Genomic DNA, 16466 nt, shown 5'->3' on the forward strand with positions numbered 1-16466 from the left:
GCATCAAGTTGTGTACTGTAAACCTCAAGTCATGTGATGGGCTTTCTACTGAGCTCTTAGACTTTGTCTGTATTAGCCAGATCACTCTGAGATTTGTTAAGTAAGAGGAGCTAAGGCAGACTACCATGACTCCAACTTTGCCCGCAAGCCAGCGTTACTGCCGCACAGTGCTGTAACACCTGCTAGCACAAAACCGTCTTTCTACCCACTGGAAATATGTATTTGGGAACTTGGTATTCTGCAGGTTATTACAGATCCTTGAAGGCTTTTCTCCTATAAGCTCTCTGTTAAGACACTAGGGACAAGAGAAGCTGGAGAATTGCTTTATTAAGTTTAAAGTTTTAATAAAGCTGGAGCCTGAGGCTTTTATACTAGAGAACTGTGAGTTTTATTTGTGCTGTTCACAAAAGAGTACCAGCAGAATTTTGTGCACAGATTGGTTTGGGGTTTTTTTTGTACTGAGTTGTGCATAAGGGAGATGACCTTTGCACTTTTTAAAATTTGAGTTGTTTTAAAATGAAATATTTTTCTAACCATGATTGATTTTAAGATCTTATACCCTAAATATAAGGTGTGTATGAAAATTTTCAGTTGAAATTCTGAAACGGAAATTAGTTTACAGTGTGAACAGTGACAAGTCCTAGACTCCAGATGCTCTAAAACAATCTGTTCTGATATGTTCATGCATTATTATTCCTGTTATAGTGTGATTTATTATTTTAGAAAGTCACCACAATTGTAGATGTAACATTCAATAGAGATTTGAACAAAATATCCAGAAGTACTTGGCAATGGGTATTCTGTGCATTTCTGTAGATGTTTTCTTTTGCTGTGTACAACTGGTTTATATCAGATGCTTTGTCTACTGCAAGCAGGGATTTTATCACACATTTATGAATACATTTAGGGAAAATTATTCTTGTTACTAATTGAAAATGGAAATTAGTTTAACTTACTTTAGATTATTTATTATCCTTGCTGTGCTGTTCAAGTGTGGTTGCTCTGTAATTCTAATCCCCAATGAATAATATTTTATGAAGACCCGAGGATCTCATTCAGTTTTAAGATGTGCAAAAAAATGAGAATATTTTAGAAATTATGGAATTCTATCCAGGAAACTGTGAAACAACTTGGGAATCCCGGCCCAACAAACTTGCACTGCAGGCAAATAGTAATTACATGTTTCGTGAGGAAGAGGAGTCTTTCTCACTTAAGGAAAGATATTCACTCAAGTGCCAGTGCTCAAATGCACCAGTTACTTGGTTTGTATGACTTTGAGTGTAATGCGAGTCGAAGGGATTTTTGAAGGAGAGTGGAGGCATATCAAGCTTCCAGGAGAGTAAATGATATTGTTCAGAAAGAATCTACATGTCCTTCTAAAAGTGTTAAGGAAAAATTGCCCTCTCACACACTGCTCTTGGTGAGTGATTTCCTCTCTCTTCCCTTCTACCATTGCTTTTACAAATATTTCAGAATCCAGCTGGCAGTGTTTTGATCCACTAGAATTTCTACTGCAAATTCGCTCCACTGCTGGAAATCATTGAGCACATTTGGATAGATGCTTCCAGTTTAGCTTCCTTTGAGGAAAATTCAGTTTGCACACACCAAAACCCCTTAAGGACTCAAACCGGTGTGAGGCAATTGGAGACAATGGAGGATTTGCATCAAAAATTATTTTTACTCCAAGCCAAATGCTTGTTGTAGACATATTCATTTAAGCCCAGTACATGTCAAATAAATACCTTGCCACAACTGAAATGGCAACAGAGGACAGGGGAAGTAGGTGAAAGGTTTTCTTAAAAAGATTAAGAGAGAGTGAAATTTGGGGGCATTTCTTATTTTTATCATATCCATTTTTCTTCATTTCTAATTAGAATCAACTCAGAGGAACAAGTATCCCCAAAATGCCACAAAATCTTTTAAATCCACAGTGATGGAAGTTGATTTGATTGCTTGAACCCATAAAAATACAACTGGCATGTTTTAACTTTCTTTAATTTTTCTCAGAGGTTTCAGTTTTTAGCTCTTTTACATTTGTTAGAGTAGCTATAAAGAGTATGGGATCAACACTGTAGAGTTACTCCCACAGGCCATTTACCTCAGGTCTAACTGGGTTATCAATGGATTTTCCTGTTTGCAAGATCAGACCTTTAAGTTGCCTTTTAGCATATTCATGCTTTCATTGTACAAGAAGTGCTATGCTACAAAATATATATACAAAAGATGTATTTTATCATCTGTTCTAAAATATATATCCTAAATGTATTGTGTAGGTAATATATGTATAAGATACTGTTTCATATTCACACAGTGGATGATGAAAGTAACATTATATGATTATAAAATTATGATAATTTTATATATAACTTAACAGAGGATTGTCATCTGACGTTACAGACAGTTTAGCAGTAGATGACTTGTCATTAAATTGACCAATAAATAGGTAATTAACATATCTGAATTTAATGGATGCATTTTTAAGGGGTTTCAAGTTCTTACTTATGCAAGTGATAGAGTCTAACACTTGTGTGAATAGATCATTGACGTTTTCCCTGGCAAAGTGAAGGAACAAATTTTCAACCATCTGGATAGAGATGACTTTCAAAAAGATGCCTGAATGTTTTCTAACTTGTCGTAGTGAACACTGGTCTAGGACTTACCAGTATAAGGGAATTAAATGTGAAGCAATGATGAGATGATAAATACATTGCAAAAACAAATTTTACTGCTAACTTCCTTAAATGATTCTTAAGAAAGGTTTATTATTTGAATTAAGGCCTTTTGTTCTTCTACATAATGGGATTATATATGGAATATTTTCCATCTGAATGTATGTATTTTTGAAGTCATGGAAGTCTGTGAAAGATGATAACATTCTTCTTCCTTCTTAAAAGTCTCTCACAAACTAGGGCCAGAAGGGATGCCTGCAGGCTAGGGGAGCCTGCCTTAATCACAGTAGAATCCAAGGATGTGCCTTGCAGAGGCCAGGAACTAAGAGGAAGTGTGTGTGTGTGTGTATGTATGTGCACATGTGTGTGTATATTTGCATGCGCACATGTGGAAGGACTTGGGCATGCTTAGAGCTAGAGCTGGAAGCCCTGGGCCATCTGCTTCAGCCGTGGCACAGACTGAGGAAGGAGCGCTCTCAGACTGCTGCACTGGTACAAAAAAGGTGGCCAGTCCCAGCACCAAATGTGGGGAGGAATCTAGAGAAAATCTCTCAGAAGAGACTAGTGACTCCTTTCTGGCTGTCAGAATTTCCCAAAGCCCTACGTTCAAGCTAAAATGGAAATTTCAGAATAGAAAAGATGATTGGGAAATTTTAGAGGACCCAGAGCAAACTGGGTCCTTCAGTACTGCATAATAAATGAGAACCTGACAGAGAAGCCATGGCATTCTTCCTCTGAAATCATAGTTGTATCAAATTTGAGTGGCAGATGGGTGTCAAATTTATATTGAGTGTTGATGTATTTTATAGTCGTAATTTTATTCTGTTCACTTAATTTTTAAAATATGTATGAATTCAAAACTCTTTTTAGAAAAGATAAGTACATTAATATGTTTTGCATGTGAGCTATCTATCCACTGAATCTGGAGCATTTACTGAGTATTGAAACTTCTATGGCCAAAAATATATAAGCTTTTTGTGTCTTCTCACAGGATAATGTCTGATCCCTTATAAGAAGGTCTGCTGTTTAAGCATCACCTGGGTCTCTTCTCTTAGGTTATTATTAGCAGCTAATATCCCACTGTAGCAGAGTACTTGAGCTGTTATAGTGGAAGTGAAGTCTCCAGGGCTTGACATGCCATGTTGTGACATTTCTGTGTCACTCAAAGATGGCCATAGTCAATTTCTTTTTGTTTAAGTGAAGGTTATATCCTTGATTCTTGCACCATTCAATACAATGTTTTTGTTTATTTTTTTCCAAGTAGGCTCATAAAAGAAGGGATGCCTACCAAAACTTATTTGTTTTGGATTGATCATAGAGAATTATGTAGCTGAAGCTCATTTGATCCCTTTAGTCTCTCATCTCCCCTACTGCTGCATCAGGGAGCCCTTGCCCTGACCCTAGCAAGCACTGTGGCTGAGTTATCAAAAAAGCTCACATTGTCGACCTCAATTTACTTACTGATCTCTATGAAGAAATTAGCATTCTGCAAGATGATACAGGACAGGAGCCCTCAAAGCTGTACTACTGAACCCAACACCACCACTGGTTATTAGGTGTATCCCAAATGCATTAGAAAAAAAGGCTGTTGGTTTCTCACTTGGGTCCCGATAGCTCCCGGATTCCTATGACAGAGTCCCTGTGGTACTTATGTATCCGCTGGCAATTACATGCTGGGATTTTTTTCCTCTACCAATAGTGTCTGCACTTGATTCCATGGGAATATTTTCCTGTTCAGCTTTTCCCACTCTGGCTCTTCAGCCCATGCTATATGTGATTTACTGCTACTTCTGTCTTACACTGACAGAATCAAGTAGGGCCTATTTCTGCATTGTATAACTGTCATGATAGCTGTAAAGAGGATCATCTTTGTGAGCCATTTAAGCCATTGGTTGCAGGCAGAATGTTCATCTCATCAATTTGATCAAGACTGAAACTATTTGGTATGCTCTTCCCCATTTCATATGTGATCCAAAAAGCAAAGACTACATGTGCAAAGATTAGGAAGAGATGGTGATCAGTGGCTCCCGGTTCTTACGTGCGAGTAGGGAAGTTGAGAATAACGAATGTGAGTGACAGCTACCCAAGGGAAAGGGAACTACACACCTGTATTTTTTTGTGATTTGAGGAAAAAGATGATGTTCTTAGGTCAACTAGGTAGCTAATTTTTGATTCAGAAATATGAGACAAAATAGCTTGAGAAAAGAATGTTCTTCCAACGCAGAACTAACCTTTTTCCCTCCTTGGTCATTAACAGCCCATCAGAAGATTTCAGGAAGTCATCCTGGAACACAATGAGCTGGTGATGATTTTAAGTTTCCCTCAGCATGTAATAGCTCCTAGTAATTCGTAAGTGTATATGCTTCAAAAACAATGATATTGGCTGGTTTGCCGGTTTAAACTGCAGTATTCTGTGCAAGACGCTGCAACTAGTAAGTGCAGAAATACACTGCACTAGTACATGAGTATTAATGTGTACAATGTGTTTATTAAACTTATCCAATATACACTGATAATACACACCAAATTAGCTACTAAAATTTAGTGTGAGTTGGGTGTGCATGTCTTTCAGGTCTTATTTTTAGATACCTTCTCTTTCAGAGTTTTTTTGCTACGTTTCTGAGACATTCTCATAACAAGCACATGAAATAGGAGGATCAGGTACAAACTGCATTTGGTGCTGGATTTAGGAGAAGGCTGGCAATAGGGACTTCTAAGAACTTCTAACAGGAGACCTTCAGCAAGCACATGCTGTCTTTCTGTTTAGAAATGGCAGGTGGCGTCGCCTTCTCTGTTAGGTAAGGGTATAGCAGTTGAATCTTTGTGACGACTGGTAAGAGAAAGGACTAACCGCAGCCCTCCCAAAAGTGTGGTGGCTTTCCTCTGCAATCAAAGAATTACCTGTTCCTTGATCGTCCAATGCATGTAGTTTTGCCTGATAAAGAAGGTTGTAAAGTTGCAGTCTAATCAAGTAACAGTTTCCTATGTCTTGCTTTTCTTCCTTTTTGACCTGGAATAAACAAACACAAATAATCACTGGCTAAAAATGAAAAAAAAATAAAAAAGGCAGATAAATTGTTATAGCTGTCTCTTTGCTTTCACAAGGCTATGCTTCCTTTTCTCTTATCAATCTGACTTTCGGAAAGATTTTGGATCCTAGAGATGTTAGAACCTGCCTCCACCCCCATCACACTTAAGTCATTTTTCAGATACAACTGTATGATCCTCCACATTTATACAATGGTACTGATGATTTTGGTCAAATCAGGTAAAGTGGTGGCTGGCCAGTTTAAGGAAAGTTTGTTTGCTGTGACATGTAATTTATTTCACTTTGAAACAGGAGTAAGCTGTAGAGTAGAAGACCGTTTCTAGAGTACTAACTGTGTACCCGCATGGGACACTTTCTACATAGTGCTAAGTAGCTGGAGCTCTGTAAATTTACTCCCTAACTTGCTGTGCACTAACTTTCCTATTGAGACAAGCCTTGTGATAGTTTCTGAATGCTATTTTCTATAGTACATTTTTAAAAATCAATATTTTCATACATATTGCAGAACTGGACCACATTTGGGGCCTGATGTAATCATAGGGAAGTCATTATAGATGACATGTTCGTAACAAGTCTATGTTCTGTTGAAGCAGACTGGTTGAAGGTCTGAGTAAAACAGCCTTTTGAGAGGTACAACAACATTTCTCAGTGCTTAAGATGCGTTCTTACAGCATTTGGGAGGAGAATTAAAATGTTGATAAGACTCTTTAAGGCTCCACCTTCCTCTAGAGCTCTGAGATGTCACCCTCTGTTAAACAGAATCACTGTTGATTCTTTTGGTTTCCTGAAGATCGTCTTGAGAGATTAGTTATTCTTATATAAGATTTCATAATGGAGATTTGGAACTTTGCATTCTATGGCATTTTCCTCTCTTCAGCTGAATTTTTCTGTATTCCTTCTTTCTTGATTAAAAAAAAAAAAAGGAAGACAAGTATTTTCACAGTTACAAAAAAGAGAAGAATCTGTTTTGCACATCTTCGTATATGAAGTGAAATCTAGAGCTCAGGCTGAAAATGCCAGTATTATGTTATAGCTGAGTGAAGCTCGTCTTTTTACAGTAGATGCTATTTTGTCCTAAACATGTGATCGCCTGCTTTGTCCTGTCCTCTGAAAGTCCTAGAAATGAAATATGCCCCACAGGAGGGTAACTGATTAAAAAAACTAAATCTGTGGAAAGGCTTCAGTATGAAGAAATATAGAACTGACATCACTAAAGATAAGATACTGGGGTAGGCAGACCCCTAATTTTATCTGGGATGGAAAGTTCTGCATGAACATTACCTGGCCAATGGTGAATATTTTTCACTTAGAATATATGATTACACTGATTTTAAAAAATACAAAATGGAAACAAAAGGCAAGACACAATAGTTCAGAATTATCATAATGTTGTTCAGGTAGCAATTGCGCAGAATTGGAAGTTAAGAGTATTCAGTGAAAAGGATTTGTGTGTGTGATATTTCAAAGAAATCAAGATTGTATATGGTATTGATAATTGCTACTTTTGCATCAAAAATCTGGACTGAGGTGTTCCTTTTGGAGTTTCTGATGCAAAAAATCATTCACATCTCCATTGTAAAAGTCTCTTTTAGAGCAGTATTTTCAAAGATGCAGCCTATATGCTGAAAAGCAGTTACTAGAGCATCAACAAAGAATGTCTGGTTTTAGAAATATTGTATGTATTGCCATTTATACAAAAGGAAGCTGAAAGGCACATTAACTTTAGTGCAGCAAACATAGTGATAGAGACACTAGTTGCGAAATGCTGTTTTTATAAGTATAATTCATTATACTTTCTTTGATCCAGTGTTACAAATTAGGGTCACTTGTGTCAGGAGATTAAAACCTTTTTGTCTCTCTTTGATATCAAACTATTCTTTTTCAGTCCCTTTTATCTTGCAGAACAGCGCTGTGCAGCAGAGCTACAGCATCTTTGTCAGTTCATTCGTGTTATTTGCAGCAATCGTTTAATTGGTTTGAATCCTAATATTATTTAGTCATACTGTCCTTTTTAACAGCAGAGGCTCTTTAATATCCTAAAAATGTTGAGAGGCTCTAGTGTTAGCTGGGTAAGCATATATATAAGAGATACCACAAAGAATTTTGGGACCATGGTGGGAGTGCAAGGTAGCTAAATTGGATAGAAAAAGAAGAAACCCATACAAGTCAAAGTGAGATTGTACATCAGAAAAACTACAGCAATCTACTGAAAATTAGTAGATGATAGTCATGAGTAGCTTACAGTGAACCACAGGTACCAGCTTCCCTGAAGCACAGAAATAGGAACTTGGAGAAACTTGTAAAAGGTGTCCTCAGGGAATCTTCCATTTTTTCACTATGATACCTTTAATCCTAGAATTGTCAAGCCACATGGAAAATAATGGGACTGAATAGTTCAGTCAGTTAAAAGTTAGTATTATTTCTTTTATCAAAAATATTAGGTCCTTCTGTATTTCTAGAGCGGTTAGGTTTTGTATAAACTTTAAAACAAGTGAAGTCAAGTATTAAATTTGTATTACTCTTTCTCTTTTAATTTAGGATCATTATCTGTGACTAACCAGACACTATTCAATAGAAAGAAAGAACTTAAAGCCCATATTTTTTAACAGATGATTCAACGAGAGGCAGAAGTAAAGAATAAGGTAACTGCTGTGGCGTTGACAGACTCTGTTCACAATGTGTGGCATCAAGAAGCTGGCAAAACTATTCGAGAGTGGATGCGAGAGGTGAGACTGAATTTTTTTGAAGAGTTGGGGTATATGCATCTGTATAAGATCCTATAAACATTACTTTATCTGCTGACCTCCTCCGTTTCTTTGGATATGAAAGAGCACAGTTACAGAACAGTGGAAATTGTGTGTCTATACCTGCCTCTAAATTAGAGATTAAAACTGTTTTTGAGCTTCAAAATTACCAGTCAAAAATAATAAGAATCAACTCCAGTGTTTCTTTTTTGTGTACAGCAATATAGAAATATATAACATAATTAATAACGTAAGCATGGTCTGATAACTGGAGCAAAGTCCTAGGGGCACTCTGTGCTCCGGAGTTCTGCTCCTGACTTACTGGGTGATGGTGGAAAAGACCCTTCCAGTTCTTTGTGACTCAGTTTGCTGATTTGTACGACTGGCAAAGAATTTTTTTCTGTCAGCAGTTTTATGAGATGTAATTGCTTCTAAAGTGCTCTGAGATTTTCTGATGAAAAGGCAGCATATTCTTATTACTACTGTACAAGAGGAATGGCTGGTTGGTCCAAGATTATCTGATGTCAACTGATATGGCTAGCAAGCACACTTTTCCACTCTTGGGTGAAGTATGATGGAATGCATTCATTATTCATTTTAATGCTTAAGTATGGGATTTATGAGATGAAAAAACAGAATTTGTAAATTGAGACCAGCTACACTTTTTTTTATGAGTCTCTTTTCCAGGTCAAATAAAGCTCATATTTGTGTTTTCTACATTCCCATTTCAGAATGTTAAAACAATAGGTATATGGGGCACATATAAAATAGTTTATCCTGAACTTTCAGTTAGATATCAGCTTTTCCCATGGATTTAGTGAAACATTGTGTATAGACAGTCTATTCCTGAGTTAACCTTACAGTTTTATAGGCCATGACTGATGGGAATAGAGAATCACCTGGGATGCAGTCTGACAGCTCTGGCTTAAATGTTAAGAATATAAAGAATGGTAACCCCTACAGGCTCTGTCAGAAAAATCCCCATTTTCTTTATGGGAAATCAAAACCTTAAAATATATGTTATGTAGTAAAACTGAAAATTTTAAATCCTGTAATTTGAATCTGACAACTCCATTTTTCTTTAAGCATTTATTCTGAATAAGACAAGTGCATTACCTTTAATTTCATTTGCAGAAAGTAGATCTTAAAGAATAAGTTAAATGATTAATGGCCTAAAAAGTGGATGGAGTGTCATAACTTACATTAGCATGGAAAATCTCCTATAAGAAAGAAGAATTTTACATATGTGAAGTGTGGCTGAGTGGTATTAAGACTAGCATATCACCTGGATATCTCTTACTTTAATCGGGTTTAAGGCTACTGGTAAAATGAATAATAATTAAAATATACACCTAATCGCTGCCTGTCTGTAAGGCTAATTGCTGTCATTGAAAGAATGAATTGTTAAAAAAGTAATTCTTCATTGAAGCTCTCTCTCCTGTATCATTGGTGGCCTATTTTTAGTACCTATAGAAGTCATGATTTTTGAATTTATTAGGAGCTGTGATGAATGATAAAACAAATCATCCATTTACATATCTTGACACTGCTTTCGAGCATACTTATTTCTTACAGGCAAGTGTCACATTGTATATAAAAGCTGGTTAATTGTGTGCTAATCTTCTGTATTATCTCGAGCTCTCTGATGTAGCATTCTATCAGTAGTTAATATTAATTTTACTTATTTCAAATGAATGTAATACTTCATAAAAATTCTACTTTTATAATTTCTACCATCTTACATTTGCAATTTCACATTCAGCTGTTAATTAAAATTATACATGCAAATTGTAAAATGTATAGCTACTTTAAACCTTAAAGCCTTTGTGAAACATAGAAATACTAAAATTTTAACCATTTTTTTTACTAAAAAGTTACATTACTGGATAGTGTGTTTGTTTTCATGTTTTTTTTTCCATCCAGTTCAATAGTTTCATTGATCTGCTGTTTCTTACAAAAATCTGCCATGCTTTGTGAACTTCACTTTCTAATCTCATACAGCAACCCTTCCTTTATGTTGTTCCTGCTCTCCCTGGTCCCAGAACAGTAGGGTTGCCTTGACAAATCTATTCAAAAGCCATTCCTCGGCCTTTATTGGTGGGGACTGAGGCCTTTGAAATTCTCTCCTCACTGCAACACAGCTGACATCTTCTTCCAGACAGAATGAATTAAGGAAATACAATAAGACACTTGATCTACCAGTCAAGGATCTTTCCACAGTGAGGACGGATTCCATGGTGCACAACAAGGGCGGCAAGCATCTACAAATACACAATACATGCTTGTTTACCAGAATAGCAATCAGCTATTTTTACAATCAAGATTGATGGGATGATTTTTTAGAAATCTGTCTGAAAATTCATTGGGTCTTTCCAAAAAAGTTATGTGATTTTTTTTTTTTTTTAATAAAGTTAGTCAGGTTTCCTGAAAGAGAAAACTCAGATTTGTAATAAGTAAAGCCATGTAGATCTTGTAGTTCAGCTGGCAATCCTATTAAAAATGTATTTGCTTTATAATTAAATCTTCAGTTCAATAGATTTGGAATGGTTTCAGCATCTTTTATTAAAGGTGTATTATTTAATGCTTTAATTCATGGTCTTCTCCGAATAGATTCCATATGGAGTAAAATATTTTAAAACTTCATCCTATTCAGAGATTTGGGAACAAAAGGTAAATTTAAATGCTTCCATAGTTCCCTAAAGACCAATATTTACATTTTTCAATGTCCGTACCAATTCATCTTAGGTATAGTGGCAGTTATTTGAATATTAATCTGCTATCTTGTTTACTTTCACTCTGTTAAAATTTACTGTTTTGTAATTTTACAGCCATTCTCTCCACAGCATATTTCATCCAGATACCCTGAAAATTATGACCTCTTAATGTTTACAGGCAAGCGGGCTGAGTATTTATTAAAATACTTGTACAAAGCTTAAAATGCCCATGTTGGTCCCATCATCTGCTTAAGTCCAATCACACGCAAAGCAGCACTTAAATGCATGCTATTTAAGCACGTTACCAATTTTGTCCCGAATTACAGTCTTACTCTTTTGTCTTATTTCATATGAAACTGCAATATTTAAGCATCAGTTAGTATCAATAAGCCAATGTCGTTTACTTTTCAGTCCCCATTGGGACTGTGATTTAAATTAGGTGCAAGGTTGTATTTTGATGTGATCATTGTTTTTTCTTACAAAGTCTGTGTTTATTTTTGCTTTAAGTTATTGACTTACCAGAAAATTATCTGTCTGATATTACAGAACTGCTGTAACTGGGTGTCTAGTTCAGAACCACTAGATACATCAGTAGAGTCCATGTTGCCAGACTGCCCCCGTGTCTCTGCAGGTATGCATTTTCCTTAGTAGCAAGTGTGCCTATGTGTTTGTGCCCATGAGTAGCTTGCTTATTTAACAGTACAGTTGTTTTTTTATTTGATTTTAAGACCTGTATGGCTGAATATGGCTGAAAGCATATGACTGACTGAATGCTGTTATTTTATACATTTTACTCCTTATTTTCCACTTTGTCTAGGATTCAAATTCTGTTGTTGGCTTATAGCTTATATTTTATAGTCTTCTCTTCTCTCTGAGTTTAATTAATTAATGACTTATTATAAGTAGAAGCTTAAGAAAAATAGCAGAGATCATGAAAACTGGGAAATTCATGATTTATCACTCAATAGGTATCTAACTTTATGTAGACCAGAGATATCTAACTTTATGTAGATAAGAAGATTTTAAGATAATATGTTAATGAAAGGTACAAGTGAGTGAAATAAGACACTTTCCTGAATTTTGATCAACATAAATCTAGTTTACATAGCAAATTCTTTACAATTTCCAAGAATTTTGGTGCGAGATATCTGTTGGTTTGGATATACTCAGCTACTGTCTCATTTGTGAATCCTAAATCACAAGGAACACATGAAATAATATACAGAGCACTTTGTTAGTGTGTAATAACAAACATACTAGTAACAACCCAGAAAGTGCATGTAATTGTCAATGTAACAGGAAAATCTCAAATCTCTGTGGTAAGGCGATCCAAAATACAGAAAGCTATTACTGAACTTCTGTGTTTTATTATTAGATTTCCTGAAAGCCATAGGTAGCATATTTCCATACCTATATATTTTTTCCATAAAATCAGGTTCAAAGGAACATACTGTCCATGCAATATTAATTTAAAAGCTGGGATGCTGTTTGACCTCACTCTCTGAGATGCAGTTGTTCATTTGACAGGTGATTTGACAAGAGATTCATATCTGTCTGGATATGTGAGGCTATTAATGAGACCTAACCCTGGAGATGAACTTTAGTTTACTGCGGAATGTTTTAAGGATATTTAAGGGAGTTGTGCTTTACTTGAGAGCACGCAATGACCAGAGACCTGTAATCACATTGGTACTGTGGAGATGGGACCTAACCATGCAGATCATCTCTTATGTCCAGACTCAATGACATGGCATTCTTCAGTGGTTAGGGAAGTGAAATGTTACTCAAAGTTTCATAGACTCCAAATTCATATACGAATTTTCTGCTGCCTTAGGGAAGACTACTACAATTTAAAAGAAAATATTACTCCATAATAGAATTCTTCAAAACAGAATTAACTTTCCTGTGTGTGTGTGTGTGTGTGTGTGTGTATGTGTTCACACGTGCCAGTTGTGGAATAGTACATATTATAGAGGTCATTTTGGTCAGGTAGATAGGTGCTCGGATAGCAACCAGTCAATATTTACAGTACAATTGCCAGTACTAGAAGTCCTCACTTTGAACTTCTGTTTTGTTTCTTTGTGGTCATCCTATGAAAATAATGTAAAAGATAGGATATAAAAGAAGTCCTAACTGTTATTTGAAAAACAGACTGACACTTTAATAGAAGTATGAATAAGTCTGAATTTTACATTTCTATTGAGGAAGGGTCATAGTGGGCAAAATGTTTATATTCCACTTAATGAAGTCCCAGCTCTACTGAAGACATTGGGAAAAATAATAATTTAATTAGGGTAGGATTTTAGCCAGTAATGATGGCAAAAGTAGGCTATTTTTAATTAATGCATGCATACAATGTCACTAGATTCAGATTGCTGATGTTTTAGAAGTTATTGTAACAGAGTTAGATAATGATTTAAATGTAAGTTAGATAATATCATCTTAGTTCTTTATAACTAAAGACAGTTTTAAATAGTATAGCTTTGTATGACTATTGCTGCATTACCAGTATACTCATGTTTTTGTGCCTATTTCTTGTATTCATCTGTTATATGGGCAACTGTAAGACATTTAAAGAGGAAGAAGTGAATAATTCCTACAGTGTTTTTATATGAACAATGGCCTATCTCTGCATTATAGCTATGTGTAATAAATTTATGAAATGAGCTAGATGTAGGAGCATTAGTGTTTAATGTGAGAGATTTTATTTCACTTATTTTCTGAGAACTGCAGTACTGAAATAGCCCACACTAACATACTGGCAGCATTGCCCTTGGTATTTAAATGAATAACAGTGAGAGCAATGAGAGCAACAAAAGGAGATTTTTTAAAATAAATCCTTTGCAGATTCTCTTCTCTTTCTACTTGTAGTCCCAGCTCTTATTTGTGTTAGTACTGGGAAGTAAGTTGAGGAGTAACTGCCTCTTGGTCAAGTCTTTTGAGCCAGTATTTCCATAAAGGGTCTGATCTTCAGCCATTCAGCATTTTGGGATTTATAAGCAACCTCCATTTTTTTGTGAACAGTCAATATTTATCTCACAGTCTCTTGCTTGTATTTTCCTTACAAAGCACTCGAAAGAAACAAATGGCCATCAAACTGTAAAAGCAACTTGTATTTCCAGATAGAGTTGTTCAAGCTTTTGATTAGAACATTATTAAGTGATTAAAATGTTTGCCATAATTTATTCATGTGTTATTTACTTGCAAAGAGGAATGAATGCACTTTAATAATTAGACATTGTAGGCATGAAAGTAACAGTGATACAGACAATTTTTGAGAAAGCAAGCCCCAGTAAATCCATCCTGTGGCCTAAGTAACATCTTGTGGATAGAGCTGAGGTATTGCAGGGATCCCATCTTCATGGTCTTTCCTCAGTGTCTTAAAGATTTGGTTACATGCTAGTGTCATAGCACAACATCTTCCTGTGGCAGGTTATCATCACATGGAAGAGATTATCTTCTAAAAGTTCTGTTTTATCCTATGTGGTGTACGGAATCCTAAAAAACTTCCCATGCAGTGTTATGAGATGTCTACGCTAGTTTGAATGTCTTCTGTCAGATCTGGAGCTCCTGTTCAGGCTGTCTGTCAAACAACTATCCTTCTTGTTACCCTTCCTTGTTCTTTCCAACAAGAACCAGGAATTCTTCTTCTGCAGAGAATTACTCTTCCTGAACTATTTCTCTTTTACCAGAGCAAGGTTGGCGGGCATGAGTTCCCTCTGCTATTTGTTTGGCTCACAGCACTCTCTAGTTTCCAGCTTGAATGTGGACAAGTACACAGGTAGGCTCCTCAGTTGCTGCTCTAGCTGTCAGCTCGTCAACTTGAAGGAGCTCTGGGTCAGCCTTCTGCCTTCTGTCTAGTCTCAGCAAACTGCGTGCTACCCCCTTAGCCTTCAGCCCTCATGTTAGAGGTCCTTTTGTATATCATCCCTCAGTCCTCATCCAATTCTCTAATGGAGTCAAACCAAAAGGTATCTCTTCTTTCTCAGAGGAGATGGATCCACTTCCCATCTATCCAAAGACATAAGCAAATACAGGGTGCAGAAACGTGAAGACTTTAAAAGCAGTCGTTACATTGAAGATCATGACATAAAAGATGCAGGAGTCTTATTGGTTAAGAGATTAGAGGTGACCAAATAATTTGATACAGCCAATGCAATTGAAGCTTTCACAGCAGGAGGTGTCATGTTACTGCTAACCCTACTTGTAGCTCCTTGTATATAACATTTCTGATACCTTACAGTATTGCATCTCATTCTGGAGCAGGGAGTTCACAGGCTCCTCAGGAAGCCATCCTATTGGAGCAGGTGCTGTGCAGGAATGGCTTAAAGTGAGGATGGGGGAAAGCAGGTCCATGCATTTTGAGCTGTGTCCACCTCTACTGCAATTCAGGAGTTAAGTTACTTTGATTTCTGAATAGTGCCGACAAATAACATTAGCCCAGAACAGGTACTGTGATAAATTTTGCCAGGTAAGCATGGCCTTTGTTTTCCTGAATGCTGTTATCTTTGGGTGCCTCTCAGGAAGCACCTTAGTGTTTGCATAGGATGCGTTCCTTAGCTCATGTATTTCTGCCAATGATAGCTTTTTGTTTAGGAGAGTAGATCAAACTTTGTTGCATTTTGCCAAAGTGGATATGCACCAACACTTATTTACATAATCAAATAAAAAGAAGTTATTGTAGCGTTAGAAAAAATGAATTGCCTAATCAAATCCTTTTAAAGTCTCTCTAGTTGACCCCTCAAATCACTAGCTATTCTTCAAACAGTTGCAGTCAATGTAGTTAAAGCATCGCAAAATAAGGAAATTATAACATCAAAAGACAAACAAGATGACACAATGGAATGGAACGTTGACAGTAATCAAGAAAAGCTCTATTCGAGGAAGAGCTTAATCTTGAATATATATCTCTATAATACAAAAAGAAGTGCAAGAATGAATTCACGTAACTAAATAAAGTGGGCATGGGCTGGCTGCAGAAATACACAAAGTCTGAATTTGGGGGGACAGATGAGACCCATGTTGGAGGTGCTGGGGACCAATTTTAAACTTCGAACAGTATTCTAAGACAGACCCCAGATACTATTTCCTGGTACCAAAACATCAAGCTTGACTCTATATGTTACATATAACATTTAACTTCAGTTAGGCAAAATTTCTAACTGGTGTCAAGTACAACTTTTTTACTTTGTTACTGTTTACTTGGAAGAGACCATTACTGATATTTATAACAGGCTGCTGCAGGTGTTTGTGAGGATTTTTACAGATAAATAAATAAAAGGAAAAAATT

General features: G+C 36.2%; 1 protein-coding gene across 7 annotated transcripts in view; it reads left to right on the top strand.

Annotated features, from left to right (window-relative positions):
* The window catches only part of LOC104150250 (ARB2 cotranscriptional regulator A), a 276204-nt gene that overhangs the window by 187028 nt on the left and 72710 nt on the right, over nucleotides 1–16466 (top strand). For all 7 annotated transcript variants that reach the window (XM_068925110.1, XM_068925108.1, XM_068925109.1 and 4 more), the window contains 2 exons: nucleotides 8328–8444; nucleotides 11723–11807. In XM_068925110.1, coding sequence (XP_068781211.1) covers nucleotides 8328–8444; nucleotides 11723–11807 — 202 coding nt within the window. The remainder of the gene's footprint in view (nucleotides 1–8327; nucleotides 8445–11722; nucleotides 11808–16466) is intronic.

The sequence above is a fragment of the Struthio camelus genome, chromosome W (genome assembly GCF_040807025.1).
Source record: "Struthio camelus isolate bStrCam1 chromosome W, bStrCam1.hap1, whole genome shotgun sequence".
NCBI classification, from domain to species: domain Eukaryota; kingdom Metazoa; phylum Chordata; class Aves; order Struthioniformes; family Struthionidae; genus Struthio; species Struthio camelus.